The 21140-nt window shown below is 54.2% G+C and overlaps 1 protein-coding gene across 1 annotated transcript; it reads right to left on the bottom strand.

Moving 5' to 3' along the window:
• Nucleotides 1–2291: 2291 nt before the first annotated feature.
• On the bottom strand, nt 2292–19204 carry CNN2 (calponin 2). The gene is made up of 7 exons (XM_044998902.1): nt 19054–19204; nt 8862–8983; nt 6094–6160; nt 5806–5943; nt 5174–5290; nt 4403–4549; nt 2292–3909 (listed from the first exon to the last, which is right to left on the bottom strand). Exons 1-7 carry the CDS (start codon nt 19114–19116, stop codon nt 3646–3648), a joined length of 918 nt encoding a protein of 305 aa, XP_044854837.1. The 5' UTR covers nt 19117–19204; the 3' UTR covers nt 2292–3645.
• Between the last annotated feature and the right edge of the window lie 1936 nt (nt 19205–21140).

Here is a 21140-nt window from a genome sequence, read left to right as displayed (position 1 = left end):
GGCACCGCCCACGCCCCAGCCTTATGGCTACAAAGCCGCCGCGTGCGGCCTGAGGGGAGGGGTTATTGCCGGTCGGGTGACGTCACGTAGTTTCTTAAAGGGCCCGTTGCTGCTCAGAGGGATGATGGAGCGAAGAAGCCTGAACTGGGCGCAGACCATTCAGGCTGGGTTTGAACAGCCCCTTCCCACCCCAGGGGCCGTTCAGATCCAGACCTGGGCTCTGGCCTTTTGCACAGTGATGCAGAGGCACCTTCCCCAAGCGGAGCTCCAGTGCCTAGGGTAGCCCATTAGGGGTGCTAAGCAGGAATATTTATGGGGGGCCTCCCCCCACAACACCTACTACTAATTAATAGGGGGGCCCTGCTGAGGGCCCTAAGCAATGGCTTAGTTATGCCTAAAACTGACTCTGCAGAACTCAACCCCTTCTCACCACACCTATGCTTGTGTGCAGCCCCCTTCCCCAGCTGAAGCCAAGTTTTCAGAGATTCTCACTTCACATAAGCAAAACCCCACCCATGCCTGGGGAGTTTGGCAGTTGTAGGGCTTTCACAGGCCCCCACGCTAGAGGCATATACTCACAAAAAAAACCCCACCTCCTCCTCTACTACAGCAAGCGAGTTACTGAAAGCATAAGACTTTCTACTGCAAATATAGGCTGGTCTTGCAAGCTGAGGCACAACTGCTACAGGAAGCAATGAGGGTAGAAAGCAGTGCAAGGATTTAACACACACACACTTCAGATTAAAACTGCAGTTTATTTATGTTTTTAGTTCTAGAAGTGATGTAGGGGAATAGGGAGTGAGTCCTCCACATGTACACATAGCCTGTTTAAAGGTATACTGCTTTATTCCGAGACCTGTGCCAATCTCACCTCTCAGGAGCCCAATCTTCTATTACTCTAAAGATTGATTCTAATGTACATAACTAATGTCACACTTTTCTGATGGGGTAGCATTTCACACCAGCTCTGGACAGGGGCTGTCCATGCACCTCAGTTACTTTGGACAGCAAAGCCAAGCAGCCTTTCACCACTTCCTGTAGAAAAGGATCCGTTGATTACTTTAAATAAGTTATTACAAGGACAATATAGCTGTAGGACAGCAATGCAAGGGCTATGATGGGCCGCATGGTTTTCCCATATGTAATGTCAACCAAATCACATAGCTACGCCTGTTAGACAAACTCTCCACCTGAATCGGTTCACCAAACCTCAACCGCTGAGCTACAGAACCACCTCAAGTGTGGAACCCAACTGTTTAAGAGGGGCATTATTATACATCATACTCTTTCAGAAGGAATTTAAAAAACCCAATTCCTGCATGCCCACGTTGTTACTTTATTGCCAGACTTGCAAGATTTAAAGTTTCTTGAAGCTCCAGCTCTTAGAGGCAGGCAGTTACACAGGAGAGTTTCACTTTTCCTTTTTAGGAGAGTTTCTAATCTCATGGCTGTAGATTTAAACATAAAAAAAAAATGTTAACTCCCTCCAAGCTCAAACTACAAATGCAAATAAAACCCAAGATTCAGTAAAATACCTGGTGCTGAGGCCAGACTCCTAGTTTGAGTACTTGGGAGTTGGCACTACTGAGTTTACAGATCACTGTTTGTGCTGGTTGCTTTTGGCATTTCAACTTGGACAGTGAGTCTTCACTTTGATTCACAGGGCTGAAGAAATTGGCTTCCGGGTTAGGTGAAGAGCATTTTATTTCTAGACATCTTCAGCACTAAGGGAACAGCACCACCTACTGAGACAACAGCAGGGAAAGCACTGGATGGAAGAGAGAAGGTGCCCAGCCTAGCAAGATCCCCACCTAAGAAGGTATTGAGTTAAGGAATTCCCATGAGTTCAGGTCTATAACTGAGCTGCAGGTGTTGGGCTGAGTTATCTTCCAGCATCAAGTTTAGTTGACCATGAGAAGTGGAATGTAAACTGACCAATGGGGGAAAAAAAACAACTCTCTTCTCAATACAGGAGTTCCCTTAAAGATACCATCCAATAAGGCATCTACTCTAATTTGAAGCATCAGAATAGAACAGATCCATAGTCTCCAATAGGAGAAAAACTCAAAATATTTGAGCCTTAAGAAAGCTATTGAGAGGCAGCCAGTGACCAAAATGAATGTCTTATTTCAATACTGGGTGGGAGAATATGCTGCCTTTGGAATCCGAGACTCATCCCAGCCTATAACCAGCGACAGTGCCAAGCGAGAAACAAGGAATTCTGTATTTCTGCAATGGGGCCAGACCTATTTTTTTATATACTTTAAAAAATAAAGTCACAACAGCGCAAGTCTTATCTGAAAGCTTTTATTGCCTATATTCAAATATTACAGTTTCACATTTTATTCAAAAAAAAAAGTTCTAAGCTACCTTTACAAGGACAGTAGCACCTGGGGAGGACTGTGCAGTATTTCGGTTATCCACACGCAGAAGGAAGTCTCTGACCTCAGACACAGCTGTGGCCGAGATCCCATCCAGTTCTTAAGGACTTGTCGTTTACCAGCAGCGCAGTGTTGTTCCCTGCCCCTACAGATCACAGGATGGCTAAGGAATGCCCAAGTCGACACACTGATCAGGAGGCCACATACAAATGCAACTTAAAAAAAAAAAAAGTTTCCTGATGGTTTAAATTAAGGGGGAGCCTAACATACAAAAGCATGTAACATTTGTAAGGATCCACTGTCCTAGCAACAGGGCAATGGCTACACAACCCAGCATCCTGCAGCTGCCTGTGCCGATGCAGCACTGTCTGCCTGAGCACTATCAACTACAGGATCAGGTAATAAGATTCTTCCTTCCCTCTTCCCTTCCAAGGAGGGCGGCAAAGGGGAGAGGAGAGAGAAGGAGCCACAGCGTAAGAGTATTTTAGATATTAAGTTAAACACTTGGTCCCTAGGATGTCGCCAAGGTACGTTACTGTCCTTGCCTCACTTTAAAAGTATATACATTAAAAGAGAGCACGAGCCTTTTAGAGCTTCACTTTTGGCATCATAGAAAGGCACCTAAAAAAGAATTCCTTGGCCCTTTGAGCGAGATCTCCAGAAGCAGGAAGAGCTGGCAAAGGCTTTACCAGAGCCAATGTGGGAGAATCCACCTCTAATTCCCTTTGAGATTTCGTGACCTCACTAGCGTAACCAGGAGTCATTTGGGAAAGCCTGGGGTGTTTGATGCCATCGACACCTATGCTGCTAGAACTGCGACAGCGTCACAAGAATCACATCAGAGCATGAAGAATAAGCAGCATTCTTGCAACGCAGAGGACTGCAATGCTAGAAGGTTGCATCCCATTTGAGAGCAAGTTCCCCACTCCGCTCCCTTCCCCAAGAAACACACGTAGCCCCAATGTTTTGCTGGTATGTGTCTCCCTGCATGACTAGAAGTGGACTCCATCAGCAATTAAAGGCCTGCCTTGTTCGCATTCTGCAAGTTGCGAGCAACAGGCTACACCCCAAAGGTAAGAGGGTTTTAAGAAGCCACCAACTCTCTCCTCTAGGATCAGGGGATTTTTGTCTTTGCTCAGAAAACAAGATTTGTTTAAAAAAAGTTACAGAAAGAGGCTATAGATACTGGAGTGTTGCCGGCAACAGAGATCCGCACACGAGCTGGCCTGGGGAGGTGGCCTTGTGGCCAGGCAGGACCCAGGGCTCAGTAGCCCTCCTCTTCTCGGTAGTAGTGGTACTCCGGTGGGTCCGTGCTCTGGTCGTACACTGCGTTGGCCACGTCACCGGCATTGCCCTGGGGACAGTACTTGGGATCGTAGATCTGTCGGCCCAGGCCGAAGATCTGGCCGCTCTGATTGGCTCCCTGGTTGGAGCCCATCTGGAGGGACATGGAGGTGTTGTCGCACTTCTCGGTGCCCATTTTGGTGTCGTAGATGTGTCTCCTCGTGCCAGGAGCCGTCATGCCCACCTGAGAGACCAGATTATTTGTGGTAACCGTGGCAGCTGGAAACCCCCATTGGGGATTGGGCTCCCACTTTACAAGGCGCTACAGAACATAGCAAGACCCTACCCAAACAGCTGATCTACCTAGACCGCGTGGCGATGGGGGGCGGGAGGGAGTGTACAGCTTCTGTTTTACAGGTGTGGAAACAGACACAGAGATTAAGGAACTTGGGCAAGGTCACACAGGGAGTCTATGGCAGGGCCAGGAATCCAAATCCACATACCGGTCCAGTGCCCAAACCACAAGACCAGCTCTCCAGCAGTCTGAGGAAGCACCGATTACATCAAGTAGGCACCTCTGGGGCTTTCCTGGATTTAACCCAGCTGCCCAGGCAGGAATCTACCTTCTTCAATGCCACCCTTAACCCCAGATGTTGTGCTGAAGAGACTCCAGTCACTCAACTGGCCTCTCTTCCCTCCCCACAGACAGTTCACCAGGTCCACGACTGCCTGCTTACCTGGCTGGCACACTTGTTGGTGCCCATCTGAAGGCTGATGGTGGAATGGTCCATGGGGGCCAGGATCTGGTTTTTGGGATCATAGAGATGTCTCCTGGTGCCGTAGGCCGTCATGCCAGACTGGCTTGCACACTTGTTTGTGCCCATCTGTGGGCAGAGTCACACGGAGAACTAAGCTTACAGCCCAAACGAGTATGAAGCAGGTTCCTCCCCGCCTCAAATAAGACAGCAAGACCCGGCTAAGCCTCCTCTCCCCACTCCCATACTAAGCACAACTCCTCATGGCTCAAAGACGGCCTCTATTCAGAGGGGCAAGTACGAAGATTTCCCAGGGCGGGGATTCTAGCCCTGCCTCCAACTGCAGGCTTTCCAGTGCATTATGGATTTCACGTCTGCAGAGCCGCAACTTCCCATCCCCAATTCCCTGCAGGGGCAACTCTCCAGGTCCCAGACCTCTGCTGGCGGGGAGGAGGGAGTCGGTAACGCAGCCCTTCAGACCAGAGAACCTGTTCGATACACACCCCAGCCCCCGCAGGGGAAGAGAAGAGACACCCCAACGTGCCAGGAGACCAGTGACGAGCTGAAGGGCACAGGGCAGTTCTACTCTGTGCTGGACGTTTCACATCCAGCCTGTACCAGGAGATCTTCCGGTCTCTTGCCCACCAGCCGTACGCAGCGGCAGCGAATTCAGGTGTTAAAGGGGTAAGAGAATTTCATGAGACTTGCCTCGCCACCCCGTGGCCGTGCCTAGCCCACCCCTGCCCAGCTCACCTGAAGCCCGATGACACACTGGCCGGCCTTCATTTTTGCATCGTCAAAGTTCCTCTGTTGTTTCTCCGAGTATTTCACCCCGATGTCCACATCGCTTTGTATCCCCTTGGTCTTTGCCTGCAGCAGAGAGAAGGGCGGGGGGAGGGAGGGAGGGGGGCGGCCTATTAGAACCACCGAGTTCTGTTCCTGCATAGAAGAGGATACTGCAACCTAATGCTGCAGGATCATCGTCAGTCAACGTACAGAATCCAACCCAGGAACTGCCAGGCTGGATCAGCCCCCTGGTGCATCTAGCTCAGTCTCCCTGCTCAGGCAGCAGCCAGCATGAGATGCCTCACAGGAGGGCTAGGAGAAGGAATGACCACTCCTGCCCACAGGCCATATGGGATGGATGCCAGTGCAGAGTCAGAGGGAAAGCAACTAACGCAGGCTAAGGCTAAGGCAGCCCCGAGAGTTAACCTGACTCATGTTCCTGTTTCAACAGCCCCTACAGAGCTTTGCAGGGGCCCACAATCACCAGGGTGCCGGTCTCTGCCCCCTGCCGCCATACCAAGGGTATACCACGGCTGGGGGAGGGTGCCTCAGCCGAGATGACCAGGGCAATGACAAATCAGCCTCCCAGCGGTACTCACCATGCCTGCCAGAGCCAGCAGGCACACCTGCACCTGCGTCATGTTCCCGGTCTCGAAGAAGTCATTGGCTTCAAAGAGGTCGACGGGGTTCATGCCGTACTGAACCATGGCCTTGATGAAGTTGGAGAGGTTCTCCAGCTGGTGGGGAAGAGAGCCGGATATAGACACACAGGCCACAGCCAACAGGGGGCCAGGGAAGGAACCCGCGAGGCAGCGTTTGAGAAGCCGCTCCCAGGCGAGCCATCAGCCAGGCCACCCTCGCTGTAAAGGGAGCAGCCCAGCACGTACCTGGTGCCAGGTCTGAGCCGAGCGGTTGATCTTCCTCACTGAGCCTGGCTGCAGCTTGTTCATGAGCCTGGAGAGAGTGAGAAAGAGCCGTAAGAGCGGACGCCAACCACCCGGTGTGGAAGCACATTTCCAGCCACAGTGGAGTTGCACACGCCTCTCTTAGGAGGTTCGGCTGCTTTTAAACAAGCACCCGTCAGAGAGAAGGACGTCCACAAAGCTAAACAGTTAGCAGAAGAAATGCTCATCCCTCGACTCTCATACAGAGTTCTCAGCCGCTCACAAAGCACTTCACAAGAGGGGGGCAGGATCATTCCCCATCTGTGAAATGGAGGCAGAGAAAAAGCGACTTGCCCCAGGTCACCCAGCAGGTCAGTGGCAGAGCCAGGAACGGAATCCAGGTCTCCTCAGTCTCAGGCCACTAGGGGACACTGCCTCAGGCTTGGGCTGCACAAAACTTACCCCTGTGCAGCCACATCAGTCAGCAGTGTGGAAAAGCCACTGCAGCCCCAATGATTGTGTGTGAGACAAAACCCCAACGGACGGCAACAGAGGAAAACACTGTTCAGAACGGTGACGCTCGTCCCCCAGCAGGACACCTCCTCGTGGCGTATGCTGCATCTACACTAGCAGGCTCTACCAGTACAGCGATGCTGACACGGGCTGTGTCTACACTGCAGAGTCACAGTGGACACAATGTTAAAAACCCAAGTCTCTGAGATCCTGGCTAGACAAGCTATTATAGGAGTCCCTGGCATGGGCCATTGTTCTAGGCGCCGGACGCACACAGGACACAAGGCTACATTCATTCAATGTTAAGATTTAAACTCACACTTAAGGAAGCATGAATGTTCTGGTCCCCAGAGCAGAATTGGGTTTTGGGGGGGGGGGGGGGGGAGGCTGTCCTTGCGTAGGAAAGCAGCCATGTGAACACCATCAGCATTATAATGGGGCGAGGGAGTTTGCAATGGCAAAAATGCAAGATCCCCCTGAGCTGGCAGGTTGCACTACATGGCCCTGGGAAGGTCATTTCCACCTGGGTTTCCCCCAGCAGGATATCATGTTCCTGACATATCAGTCCCCCGGAGAGAAGTCAGCTCTAGCTTCACCCACACACACAGCAGGAGCATCACAGGCATCGAGAGATGCACAGCCCTGTATTTCCTGGCATGTGTGGTTAGAGACTAATGCAATATCCTTGTTACATATTTTCTCCCTCTATTCTGAACTACAGCCACTTTCAGCAACAAGATTGTTACCAGGATCTCATATTCCACCCACCCCCAATCACAGAACCAAGACAGAGTCATTCGAGGCCGTCAGCCATTCTCCCCTCTGGCTCCCCGTCTGCTAACCAACAAAGGCTGCTTCAGGAGAGGTCCCGAAACAGTCTCTCTCGCTCCAGGCCTCGGGAATGGCCAGGCTCTGCTGCATTTCTTTGCAGAGGCAGATCTGAACCCTGGAACATTCCCATCTTTCAGATGCTTTCCTGGAATCAGACTCTCCTCTCCTGCTGTTTGCAGCTGCCCAGACTATTATGAATCTCTGCAATCTGCTTTCAGAGATCCTTGGAGAGATGCTAGAAGAAGGCAAAGCATTCACTATTCATGACACCGGGTCTCTGGCACTTACTGAATTACCAGCATGTGCTTAGGGTTACTCCAGATGTGACCCTGCTCCTCCAACCTCCCCCCTCACCCCCCCCCCCCGAAACCCAAGCCAGGGGCTCCAGTGCTCCTCAAGTCAATTCCCTTTTAAATGAGCTCCAGTAGCCCCGTGGCACTTCTGCCAAGTGACATCTCACAGCAGCGGCGCCAACTTTCTCTGGCATGGGTGGGTGCCCGCGCCCCTTCCCCCGCCCTGACTCCACCCCATCCCCAAAGTCCCTGCCCTAACTCCGCCCCCTCCCTGCCCCTATTGGATCCCTTCCCCAAATCCCCGCCCCAGCCCCGCCTCTGCCCCAGCATGCAGCATTCCCCCTCCTCCCCGCCCTGCGAATCAGCTGTGTCGCGGCGCAAGGGCTGGGAGGGAGAAGCAGGACGCGGCGGCGCGCTCGTGGCGGAGGCAGAGGGGAGTTGGAGCGGGGGGGCAGGGCAGGACCATGGGGAGCTGCCGGTGGGTGCTCAGCACCCACCAGTTTTTTCCCCGTGAGTGCTCCGGCCCCAGAGCACGCACGGAGTCGGCGCCTGTGTCTCACAGGCGGGAGCAGGACCTTCTGCCACTGCATTTGCCAGCCAACCACAGAGCACAAGCGCTTGCCGGGCCCTAGTCCAGCCAACGCCTCTGCGTCCTAGGCCGAGACTGGGAGTCTTAGCGCCAAGCTCGGGACTTTTGCAGAGACGTCGCAGGCAGTCGCTGAGGCAGGGCTAAACTGGTGCTTTAAGTGCTGGTATCGTTTGCTATGGGGCAAGAGGGGCAGTTAACCCCCTGCCCAGGCTTTTCACACCTCTACACGCCCCATTGTATCTTCCACTTCCCTCCCGCTCTGACTCTGCAGGGTAGAATACGCTGCACCAAGCCCTGAACGCTGACACGACTCTGCACCTCCCGACGGTTTCCTGAAGCGACACCGCTGGCTTTAACCCTCCAAGCCGGGCTGCAGCTCCGGCTGGGGCCCTTGATGCAGGACGGGTGCAACCAGCCAGCAAGGTGAAAGGAAGTGGAGCTCTTCCCCGGGATGGCAAGGGGAGGTCGGCGCTCACAGCCTGCTGTTCCATCAGCTCCCTGCCCCAGTGCAGACCCAGGAGTCCACCAGCCCCTCCCAGACTCACTCGCAGAGGATCACTCCATCCTTCAGCCCCAACTGGAAATCGGGGCCGATCTCCTTCCCGGTGATGCTCTCGATCCATATCCTCAGCTCAGCCTCCTTCTGGGGATCGTACTTCTGGGCAAGCTGGGAGGAGAGCAGAGAAGGGAAGAGTCAGGCAGCTCCTCGCTGGGTCCCCGGGCTAGCCACCCCTCCTCCCACTGCCCACTTCCAGGGGAGCGCAGCCCCAAGGCCACGTACCCTCTCGCTGCACAGATCTACAGAGCAAGCAGCACATTTCAGTAAGGGCTGCTCGGACACACGACCACGGGAAACAAGACAGACTCCATGATCAGAGACCTCTGGGGAAGCTGAAAGGGGGCAGGCCAATACCAGGGCCACCTGGTCTGAGCCAGATGTGTAGCTCCTCACGGAAAGGGGGGCGTGTGTGGTGTGGGGGGGGTTAGCATACAAAGCTAATGCAGTCCCCCAGCGCAGGCTAAAGCAGCCTCCAAGTTGCACCCGTTTCAGTGATGCTCTAGTCTGCTCCCCAGCAGTGCCCATATAAACAGGGCACGGGTCTGCCCCAGCCGTGCCCACTCACACCCAGATTCTGACCCATCCCCTTTGTGCCCAGGGCTGGTCAGTGCAGAATCAATCACGCCGGCTGGCACTGGCGAGTACTGGGTTTCCTTTGACCCCACAGCCCCTTTGCAGCAGCCTGGCTAGCGAAAAGGGGCCCCGCTTCCCTCTACCCAGGTGTGCTAGCAGCAGGCCCCCCTGTAAGGCACAGGCCAACGGGGCGGCGGGGAGGAGACCATCATCAGTGCAGGTCAATGTCCCATTAGCGTGGCCACTGGTAAGACTGGTCAGGACGCAGCTCCCCAGAGGGAGCCTTAATGGTGGCAAGAGAAAACAAAACCTCAAATCACTGCCAGGCATTTTGCCGCTAGACCCCCTAGAAGCCCAATGGGCTGAAGCCAAGCGGGCTGGAGACCAGAGGGCCCAGCATCAGGAAGGGGCCGTCTGGATGGCACCAAGATACTTGGTCAGCTGCCACTTCCTGATGCACCGGAAAGCCAGCCCATGCAGGAGCTCAGCAACGAAGACACCGGCAGCCTCTGCTGCAGCGTACAAGCCCTGACGGTCCCTCAGCAGCCAGCTGGGGCAGAGCCAGCGGACACCCTGCAGCATTTACGTGCGTGGGGAGTTTAACAACTTCCTTGTTTGCTGGGTTTTGACACACGAGGACGAGGCTGGTTTTTACTCTAAGCTGGTCTAAGATCCCCCTCAGATCGCACGAGAGCGAACCCAGCAAAGACGGCTCTGGGCTGGTTCCCGCTGGACGTTCTTGGAAGCTTGGGGCAAGTGCAACAGCATCACATCTTCCCCACGTAGCTACCAGCCAAGAAATGGTGCAGCCTCTGACAACGAGGTCACTAGAGATCACCTGTCGCTTCTCGGGGGGGGGGGGGAAACGTTCCACTCCTCCTGCCCAAATCCCGGGCTGGCCAATTGCAGTCTGTCCCCCAAAATCCCCCGCTGCACTTCTTGGCTTCTCCCTCCTTCCCCACCACAGAGACACGACTGACCCCGCCGTGCCCTGCCCTGGAAGGCTGCAGACCAAGCAGGCTATAAAAAGCACAGAGTGATCATTACAAGACAGAAGCTAGCGAGAGGTAGGAGGTGTTGCGGTTAAGACACCGGGCTGCTGGCATGATTGACATCCTGTGTGAGCCAGCACAACTCACCGCTCAGTCTAGATGCATCTTCATCTCCTAGAAGCGGGAGATAAAGCAACTGCACTTCAGCCTTTTCCTTGGTGCAGCAGAAGGTCTGGAAAAGTTTTGTTTAAAAACAAAAGAGCCGACTAGTTTTCCAGCTTGTTTGATTTTAACAGTAGAAATTCAGGTCCTGTCTCTTCAGGAGCCTGAACGGCTGGAGAACTGGCACAGAGGTGGAGTAGGAACAACACAGCTGGGGTGGGCGGGCAGTTTTTAATTCACCTTAATCTATAAGGCTCATTTAGCCCAAGTGACTGCTCCCGCTGGGGAGAAGGGCGCTCTTTGTTAAAGACATTGGCCTGCTAAACCCAGGGTGGCGAGTTCAATCCTTGAGGGGGCCATTTAGGGAACTGGGGTAAAAACCTGTCTGGGGATTGGCCCTGCTTTGAGCAGGGAGTTGGACTAGATACCTCCTGAGGTCTCTTCCAACCCTGAGATTCTAGAATTCTATGAAAAGTGCTGCAGCCCACAGCAAGACCGGACTTCATTCGTACGGGAAGAGACCCAGCAAAACAATGTGGTTTTAAGAGGGAACTTCTCAAGCCTTTTTGAAGCAGCAAGGAGTGCCCCAGTGCGACCTATTCTCTTTCGCAGGTGACCTTTAATGCTGTGGATTAAGTTCACCCCACATCAGCGTGCGAGAGGCCGGCTGTACCTGCCTGCCATGGTGCCACAGAGCTAAGAGGCTCCTACAGTCTCAATCCTCATTTGCTTCTGCCCCAAGGCCACTGGCAATAAAACCTGAGCCTACAGATCAGGGTGTCATTTGCTATGGGGCAACAGGGCAGTTGTTCCCCCTCCCGCAATATCCTGCTTTGCCTCGAAATTTTTTTTATAGGTCTGTATCTTCCAGTCCTCCCTGACTTTGCAGGTTATATTATAATCACACATCTTGCTCCCCCGACCCCAGAATTTCTCCTGAAGTGCCACCGCTGCTATAGACAAACTGGGATCTTGGTGCACTGGCATGAGAAGCCAATGGGAAGCCAGGCAAGATTCTGCCCTCTTCACCCAGGTCCCAGCGCGCACGCACACACACCCCCCCCCCAAATCTCTAACACCTGCCTCCCACGGGTGCAGAAGCCCTTGGGATCCTTGAAGGGGAGTCCTGGAGCTGGACAGAACAAGGGCTCAGAGGCCTCAGCACTGCAGGCCAAACCACTGCCCTTGGGGTCAGGACCAGACTTCCTCTCCCGGCAGCCCAGGAATGCGTCTCGGCAGATTCCTTGGTCACCGCGAATATGCCAAGAATGCAAAGTGCCTTGTTTAAATCAAGGCTGCAGGCCCCTCACTGCTGATCGGCGGACAAGCAGCTTTAAAGAAGAAGTGAAGGAGACAGCAGGTCCCTGCTGCCAGAGGAGAGCTGTCAGCATGTTGGATGCCCTCTCCCAGCTGCTACTAAGCAGCCTCTGTTAAGGGCTCATGCCCAGGAGCACCTGTCAAAGGCAGATGCTGGAGAAGCTGCTGGCTGCATAGCGTCAGGAAGGAAGAAGGCTGCTCGTTAGTAGAGGGCTAAGAATAACAATCCTCCACTTAGTGGAGTCATTAAACCTAGAACCTTTGGCATCAGAAACATGGGCCTCTACCTCTTCAGCTAGGGGTGCAGCTCTACTAGATGGCAGCAGTAGTAGGCTCTTATCTTTTTAGATGAACCAGCCACTAGTGGGTACATGACATTTAACTACTGTGTCACATTAGATATTTACAACTCCAGTCAGTTCCCTGAGACTACAGCGTCAAATCCCAGCAAGATCAATTCAGCCCTTCCAAGGTACAAGATTAATACAATGCAGTTTAGTACATGGGTGTCTCCCAGCCATGGAAAGCAGAGTGTCCTCTCTGCCCGGGAGAAAAGGTCCCCTGGACTTGACAGTCTCCTTGGAGAAAGTTCCCCTCCTCTGGCTTTGGGAGCAGCTTGTAGTCCTCCACCCCAGAGCTGACTGCTGGTCAGCCGTGCTCTGAATGCACACAGCTTAAACATCACATTTCAGCCCAGCTCGAAACAACTAGACTTGCACGTTTAACAAACCCTAGTAGTCTGCAAAGGTAGAGATAGGAGGGGCGAGATCAGCCTCAGCTTATCTTGGGCAGGGACAGGCATCTTAGCCCAGCTCCCTAAGAGCATATAACAAGTTAATTAACTACAGAGTCTTCCAGCATGGACGGGGCAAAACCCTTGACGAGCTGAGAGAGATTGTTCTATGCTCCCAGTGCTCCAGGCTCACAGTTGGGCCCTACCAACGTCGCCGTCATAGGATTTAAAAAATGGTAAATTTCATGATTTGAAGCTATTTAAATCTGAAATTTCACAGTGTTGTAATTATAGGGGAGTTCTGGGAGGGTTGCAAGGTCATGGGGGGGGGGGGGTTTGCGGTACTGCTACCTTTACTTCTGCGCTGCTGCTGGCGGCGGCGCTGCCATCAGAGCTGGGTAGCTGGAGAGCGGCGGCTGCTGGCCGGGAGCCCAGCTCTGAAGGCAGAGCCGCCGCAAGCAGCAGCGCAGAAGTAAGGGTAGCATGGGATAGTATTGCCACCCTTACATCTGTGCTGCTGCTGGCAAGATGCTGCCTTCACAGCTGGGTGCCTGGCCAACAGCTTCCGATCTCTGGCCGCCCAGCTCTGAAGGCAGCGCAGAAGTAAGGGTGGAAATACCATGACCCCCCTGCAATTCCCTTTCGGGTCAGGAACCCCATTTGAGAAACGCTGGTCTCCCCCGCGAAATCTGCACCCTAGGGTAAAAATCACACAAGAGACCAGATTTCACGGTCCGTGACAGGTTTTTCATGGCCACAAGTTTGGTAGGGCCCAACTCACAGCCTTTGGCATGTGGTTTCCAGCAGAGGCAGCCACACAGCCCAGCTCATCCGTACTCCCATCTCTCCCCACTGCTGAGGGCTTGGCATGGGACAGCTCAGCCTGCCTCAGGGACGAGGCTCCCCACCCACAAGGAGGCAAGCTCAGTGATGGAGATGCAGGGGCCAGATTAGCCAGAGACAGTCACACCCGCAACGGGCCCAGGTCCAGGAGAGCTTGGCTCTGTCCACATGTGGGGCCATAAACCTCATGAGGAGAGCAGAGAATCTCGCTCCCAGTCTCAGCTCTGACAACTGCGACTCTTGGGCAAGTCACTGCACCCCTGCCTCAGTTTCCCTGCTTATAAAGTGGGGGAAATAACGCACTCCGCCAGAGGGTACTTTGGATCGAAGGGTATGAACGCGTTGGATCAGCTGCAGACTCACAGCTCACCACAGCCGGGAAGCAGCACCCAGGCGGAAAAGGGAGAGTTTAGGATCTGGAGAAGCCCATGGAAGCTCCAAACCCCCACCGGATTCAGAGCATTGCACTACTGTGAGGTCACTAGCTGCCCAGCCCATCAGCAGGGCTGCTCAACACCCTGCTGTGAAACGCTCAGCTCTGGTTTCACAACAGCTTTCTTCACTCCCTTTTGCAACCCAAGAAGGGGACTGGGGTGTTAGGGGGAAGGGGAGACCTGTTGACAGCAGCAGTGCAAGGGGAGGGCCCTTGCTCAACACATACAAGAGGCACTGGAGATCCTAGCCCCAGTGGCACGGGAGAATCTAGCACTAATCCACAGCCCTGCACCCTTCCTTCTCCCCACCCTGGCTCCTGGTGCAGCTACCCTGGCCTGTAGAAATGAGCCACACCCAAACCCACTCAAGATCCAGGGCCTTGCACTGGCCTCTGGATGGGAGCTCGCCTGATGGAGGAATCTGAACAAGTTTGCTGGGTCTCACAGGGACCCAGGGCAAATCAGAACACAGGACAACATACAGGACCAGGCTGGGCTCCTTCTCACCCAGCACCAGCTGCTTCAGACAGAGGGGCAGCCCCCCAGTGGAAGGAAGTTACTTGGGGGAAGTTACTACCTAACCCCCATCAGTTAGTAGCTGGTCTGTGCCCCGAAGCATGAAGGTTTAAATAAGCCAGAGCGACGTAGCCGCTCCAGCATGACTGCACCCGCACACATGGCAAATGAGAACATCGACTCCTGGCTTCAGCTCCGGGATTGCGCTGCTCTGGGTTTCACCTGCCATCCCAGCCCCATGGGTAGCGCCAGCTGCTGTTTCGCTACTACAGCCCTATCGGAGCCGACACCATTCCCTTGTGCTGTTGCCCCACATACACAAGTATTTATCACACTCTAAGCTCCCTGGGGCAAGGACGGTTTGCACAACAGGGCCCTGATCCAGTAGGAGCTTTAAAGACCACCTCCATGGTCCTTTAGAAAGCTCCCTTCCCCCACTGATCTATCAATTCCACAATTCCAGGCGCTGACAGACAGAGAACAGGCAAGATCTTCATCACCCAACCCCCTAACTGCAGAATCCAAAGTGAGCAAGGTTGACAATTTGGATGGGACCCTCAAAAGGCGAGCGAGATTAATTCACATTGGCGTTAACAACCCATCCCAGCAAGAGAAAGCTTCCCATGGAGAGGGACACGCATTACATGTTCCCCTCTCACGCCAACATTATCACCTCCCCAAGTAGTTTCTGCACCAGCTTGCACGGCCAGGGGAATGGTTCCGATTTCTGGGGGAGGGAGCATGTCAGCATTCTGCAGTTCATGCTGCAAAGTCTGAATTCTTTCCCCTAGACTCTGCTGTGAATCTGTTTAGGTGACGGATTGATTTGACCCAGGGACTGAGAGAGAAATTTTGGGGGGTGGGGTGGGGGGGGGAGGAGGAGACAGACAAGCCGGCCCCAAAAGCAAATTCCACAGATTCCATTCTCCAAGGACTTCTACCCTTAGAAAAGTTGTACTGATTTAACTAGAACAAAATCCATGGTGCAAATCCTGAATGTCAAACTACTGCGTGCGCCAACTCCCTCGAGGGTGTAGCTGACTGAACTGAACTAAGCAAGGATTAAACAGGTTCAAGTGCCTCTGCGCTTAGGGGCTGGCACCACTGACTTTGATCTAGTTAAACCAGTGCCTCTTTCCAGCGTCGGTGCGGCCTAGGCACTGCTGCAGTATCTAGAGAAAAAACAACAGGGTTACTGCTGCCAGTACAAACCGGGGAAGGTGGGTTTGTCAAACACACCTTTTCCACTGGTTTCTGGAGTTCCCCTTCCCTCCCTTTATAGCATCGTCCCCTGAAGCAACCTAGAGCAGAAACTGCATGTCCCTTGGGCCGTGCTGACTAGACAAAGGGCGAGTTAAAATTGGGTTTAAGCTGGCGTGCGTCAGTGATCGCTCTTCCGGGTTAGAGCAGAGCCTTGCGGCTGGTTCTCTTCCAGATCGTGGTGCTACACAGCAACTGCAGATATTTGTACTGCTTTTATGGGGGTTATAAAACAGGGCAAATGGTGGACAAGAATGAAGCACTTGCTCAATGCTGGCCTGTCCCATAGGCTCTAAAAAACTGCAAACCCTCACTCAGCTGCGTTTAGAGAGGATACCCATGTTGTGCCCACATCTGCAGGTTCCTTAGTGTTCAGCCATAGTATTGCCTCCATCTCGTGCAATAACACTTCAGGATTGGGCCATAAGGTTTCGCTAGAGGTGTTTCCGAGCAGAGACAGTGGAAGGCTGCAGAGAGAAGAGGCACCTGCAGTACAGCACCTAGCGCAATGCAGCTCTGACTGGAGCCTCCGGCATTACTGTATTACAGATCTGTACGCGGGAACCTGCTCCCAGAGAGCCCTCGGCACTGTCACACTAGCCAACTGAGCAAGCTGGTCTCAGAGGATGAGTGCAGAGGAAACGTGCCACATTGTAGCTGCAGCGGGAGCAGACGGAGAAGGGAAAGATCCCAATCCCTTTCAGCCTGCGCCCCGCCCACAGGAGCCCTCCCTGAGCCAGAGAGGGTATCACAAGTGACAGAATCAATCTGAACTAGACCTGAAGATACCAGAAGTTCACCAGAAGGCAGCTCTGGGAGCTGCATCCGCACTGGAGGTTGGAGTGAAATCGGACTCCCAACAGCGAGCGCTAGTTTTGTGGGTTAGTCCCAGCACAATCTAACCCCCATAAGAACCGGTCTGGATGACACAGCTACATAAATGCCACCGGCAGCCTGTCTATACACGCACCAGTGGGAGACTTCCCTGATGTCACCATGAACAAGGAAGGCCCCTCAGGGCTAGACTCCAAGGCGGCAGTTGCAGCCCCGGCAGCCGCTCCCGGCAAAGGGTCACTCCTGGCAAAGGGTCACTCCTGCGTGTTGCAATGGGCCAGCAGTTCCCCCTTCCACCATAGGCCAGCTCAGAAGTTGCATAAACAGCTTTATTTTATGACAGTAGCACTTCAGAACCGCAATCAAGGACCCCCAGTAGTAGGCGCTGTACAGATAGAACTGTCCCTGCCACAGGCAGGGGACAAGGTAGGTAAGATGCCAACACCTGCCAGCCACTGATCTCAAAGTCTAAACTAAATGTGGAGCACTGGGAGAGGTGGCTCAATGTCATCCCCATTTTACAGAAGAAAGGAGAGGCATGGGGTGACAGTGGTCCAATGCTATGCCTTGAGTCAGCATCACAGCAGGGAATCCCCACGCCCAGAGCCGTGCTCTAACCACTAGCCCATACTCCCTTCACTGGGGAAAGGGAGGATCCTTTTCCCCGGCACAAAGGCCTCCTGAAACACTTCTGGAAGTTGCAGGTAGCATCGGAGCAAAGCCAGGCCCTAGACATTTAGTTTATTACATTGTTATTTAGGCCAGTTGCCTTTCTCAGGGATTATAGCAACACATTGACAAATGGAGGCCAAATTGCCATGGAAATAGGGAGCTGGGTTGAGTCAGGGGTAAGAAAATCTGTTGGAACAAACAGAGTAAGGTGTAATAATAATTAAAAAAAAAAAGCCTTCCTTGGCTCACACCTAGTATTTATTCTAATTACACTCAGAACAGGAGCAATCCAAGCGGTAAATGACAGGTTTAAGAATTGGGATGACACAAATTGGTAGCCAAGAAGCTGCACCATACAGTCTGAGCAGCGTTGTCCCCACACCTTCCCCTGAGAGGACTTGGCTATTCTAGAAAGAGACTTTCCATCAGGCCACAGCCCCATGGCTTGTTTTCTGCCCACACCTGCACGCCCTTGCCTAACAGCCTCCCTTCTCAGAGGGTTTAGTCTGTGCTCTTGTACATGTCTCCTAACAGAAGGCAGGATTTAACCACATTTACCCAAAATCTGGAGTTAACCTGCATTCCCCCAGGGCCATCAGCATCCCAGCCAGCTACAGAACCAGCTGAGACCACTCTCAGTTCAGAGGGAGGCTCAGTTCAGGCCCAGAAATGTAAATTTTGTAGGGGGAGGGGAAGAGACAGTTCGCATTTCAGGGTTTCCCTACTCAGTTTAGAGGCCAAACTTTGCAGCCCTGGGACAGAGAAGCTGAGCGGGAAACTGACAAGAAACAAAAAGTGAAAGCGACCGGTTTTAACTTGGTCTAAGAGTAGCAAAAAGCAAGACAGACTGAATGGGCCTGAGTTCAGCTGGTAGCAGTAACCAAGGGGGAGAGGAGTTTAAAGCTACAATGCGCTTACTAAGCCGACCAGGGCTAAGATACTGAGCTAAGTAACACGACTCCGGGGTCAGGATCAGATGGCGAGGAGGAAGTGGAAGCTCTCAGATTTGTTGTGGCAAACAGAGGAATATAAGGCGATGCCCCCGGCCCCCCCAGCTCAGCCTGAGAGGAGCAGGCTACGCCCAGCTGCTTCCTCCCACATTCCCACCACCTTCCCTTTGTGGAGATGGGCAAACGCCCCCCCCCCCCAAACTCAGGGCAAGTGGACGCAGAGATACATTTGACTCCCCCCCAGGGCCACACCCCCTCAAAGCTACTTTATAGACCCCATTAGCGGGACTTACTTTGTAGGAAGAAAGCTGCTGCTGAGGCTCAAGTAATTTTTTGCTTTCATACCTGATGCGGCCAGCCCAGAGGGGCCGGGCACAAAATTAAGCCCTGTCCATTGCACAAAGCCGGGCGAGGCTCTGGGGGGGGGTGCTGAGCGTGCATGGAACCGCACCAGGGCAGAATCCGGCCTTGCACCAAACACACTTGGAAGGGCCCAGGGAGCCGGGGCAGCCCAGGAAAAAGTGCTGCCAGATGGAGCCTGGAACAGGCTTATGGGACCAGTGGCAGGGAGCCCTCCTGGTCCCCTCTCACTTTGGGGGCGGGGGGAGGTGCGGGCCTCCTCTATCCCCAGAGGCCGCTGCAGAGCCCAGAAGGAGAGGTCCCAGCCAGGGCTGAGCAAGGGAGGGCGGAAGAGGAGCTTGGAGGCAGATTTCCCCAGGGCCAGCAGCTGGGACCGAGACGGGACCTGGCCAGTCTAGCCCTCGCCAGCACCCCAGGGCGCACCAGGCAGCACCCAGAGCGCACCGGGCAGCTCCCCGGGGCGCACCGGGTCCCCGCTCCCAGGCACAGCCCAGCCCCCCGCCAAACTTTCCTGGCGAGCCGCCAGCCTCACCCTGCTCTTGACCTCCGCGGACAAGCCGTAGGACGGGCCCTTGTTGAACTGCGAGCTGCTCATGCTGCGCTCCGGGGGCTGCTCTGGGCCAGGTCCCGGGGCCGCGGCGCTTGCAGGAGACTCCCTCGCCGCGCTCCGGGCAGGGCACCGCCTCCTCCCGCTGATTGGAGGGGAGTTAAAATAGCCTTATAAGGGCAGGAAAGCTCCGAATTCCTGCAGGATGGGGAGTTTCCTGTGCGTGTCCCCCCAGTGACCCCCGGGGTCAGAGCTGGGGGCTGCGCCCCCCTTCCAGCGCCGGCTCCGTTCCAGGAGCCTTTGTCAGGCGGACGAGCCAGGCGAGGGTGAGAGATGGAGCCCTGGGCTCTCTGGCGGGGGCAGATCCCAGGGATGGGATTTCCCACTAGGTTTGGGGGGGTTGATCCCCCTCCCCCCCCCCGCCCCAGTCACACACACACAGAGACACACACCCCTTCACATAACAGACACCCAGTCCTGACACACAACCCCGCCTTACACACAGACACCCTCCCCTTAACACGCCTCCCCCCCCCCCCCCCGAGCACTGACACAACCCACCCATCTCCCCAGACACACCAAATGTTACACTCACCCTAGAAATAAACACCCACCCCCCTACACACTCAGACCCATCCATCCTAGAGTACAGCCAAGCCGTGACACGCCCACCACACACACACGCACGTGCCTGCACAATCCCTGAGCCCAAATTGCCGGGGCTGTGAACTGCCAAGCCTAGAGGTGCCGGGGCTCTCAGCCCTGGCAAAAATTAATCGCTGCTTATGTCAGATGCTCGGGGCGCCTCACCCAGACCCCTGGGCACACCCGAGCCCTTCAAACACCCAGTGGCCCCTACGAGCCCGCCAGCCCTCCTGTGTACACACAACCCCCTGCCCGCTCCCTCACACACACTCTAGGGCTGGGCATGCTCCAGTGATGCACACGGCTATTCCCCCCACCCCTTTCTCCCCACACAGGGGCTGTCCTGAATTCATCCAGGAGCCCAAGCTGAGGATGGGGTATGCCCAGGATGCTGATTGCCTTCCCAGCTCTCCCACACATACCAAGGCAGTGAGCTCATTCCGGGTAGACGCTCATCAGGGCAGGGCTGGGTGAGGCTTCCTTCTGCTACCCGCAGGGCTGGGCAGGCTGGACAGAAAGTTGCTTCCAATGGCAGGAAAAGGTGCTTCTTCTACTGGAAGCTGGGGGTGTCGGCTGCATCCCATCCAACCCCCCATTATCCCGTCACTACTGAGCACCTCCATTGTGCTGGAGAACCCCAGCAGCTCCCAGCGTCAATCAGGTCCCAAACACACATGACCCATTTATGTGTCACTTTCCCAGGGCGACGGAATTAAGATCCCCATTCCCAGGAGTAACTGGGTGTGATCCAGGCGTGTAGCGAGGACTGACTCTTAATGAGGGCGCGGCCTGGGAGGGCCGGGTGACAGACCACTGTGGGTGGCTGGCACCATTTCTCAACAGATGTAATCTTACTACTGAGACACCACAGTCTTTGTCTGTCTCTCTATCCATCCCCATACCCCCACTCTATCTATCCATCCATCCATCTATCCCCATACCCCTACTCTATCTATTTGTCTATCCTCATACACACCCCAATATCATCTGTCTATCCCCACACACCCCCTCTATCTATCCCCACACACCCCCTCTATCTAATCTATCTATCTATCCCTATACACATCTAATCCAATCTATCTGTCTCATCAATCACACCCATCAGCATGGTGTCTGGATACCGATAGGGAGGGTGGCTCACTGTCCCTGGAGGGAACAGAAATCTGAAATTTCATATGAAAACTTTCAGGGGGGGGAGGGGAGACAAGAATCAGTTTTTGTCCCTTTTCCCCCAGCTTTCTGCTTAGACCCCTCCGCAACCTCCTGCCAGCTCTGCAGGGACATAATACCACCCAGTTTATCGGTGGGCAGGCCACGTTCCTCACAGCAGATTGGTGAATCCAGGCAAACACAAGGGTTAAAGCAGCTGTTTCTCAAATGCAACCACCGTGGCCACATGCAGCCACCAGGGACTTTTCTCGGGGCCA

The sequence above is a fragment of the Mauremys mutica genome, chromosome 24, assembly GCF_020497125.1.
Source record: "Mauremys mutica isolate MM-2020 ecotype Southern chromosome 24, ASM2049712v1, whole genome shotgun sequence".
NCBI lineage: Eukaryota > Metazoa > Chordata > Testudines > Geoemydidae > Mauremys > Mauremys mutica.
Note: the sequence above shows the minus strand (reverse complement) of the source record. Positions and strands in the feature narration are given on the sequence as shown.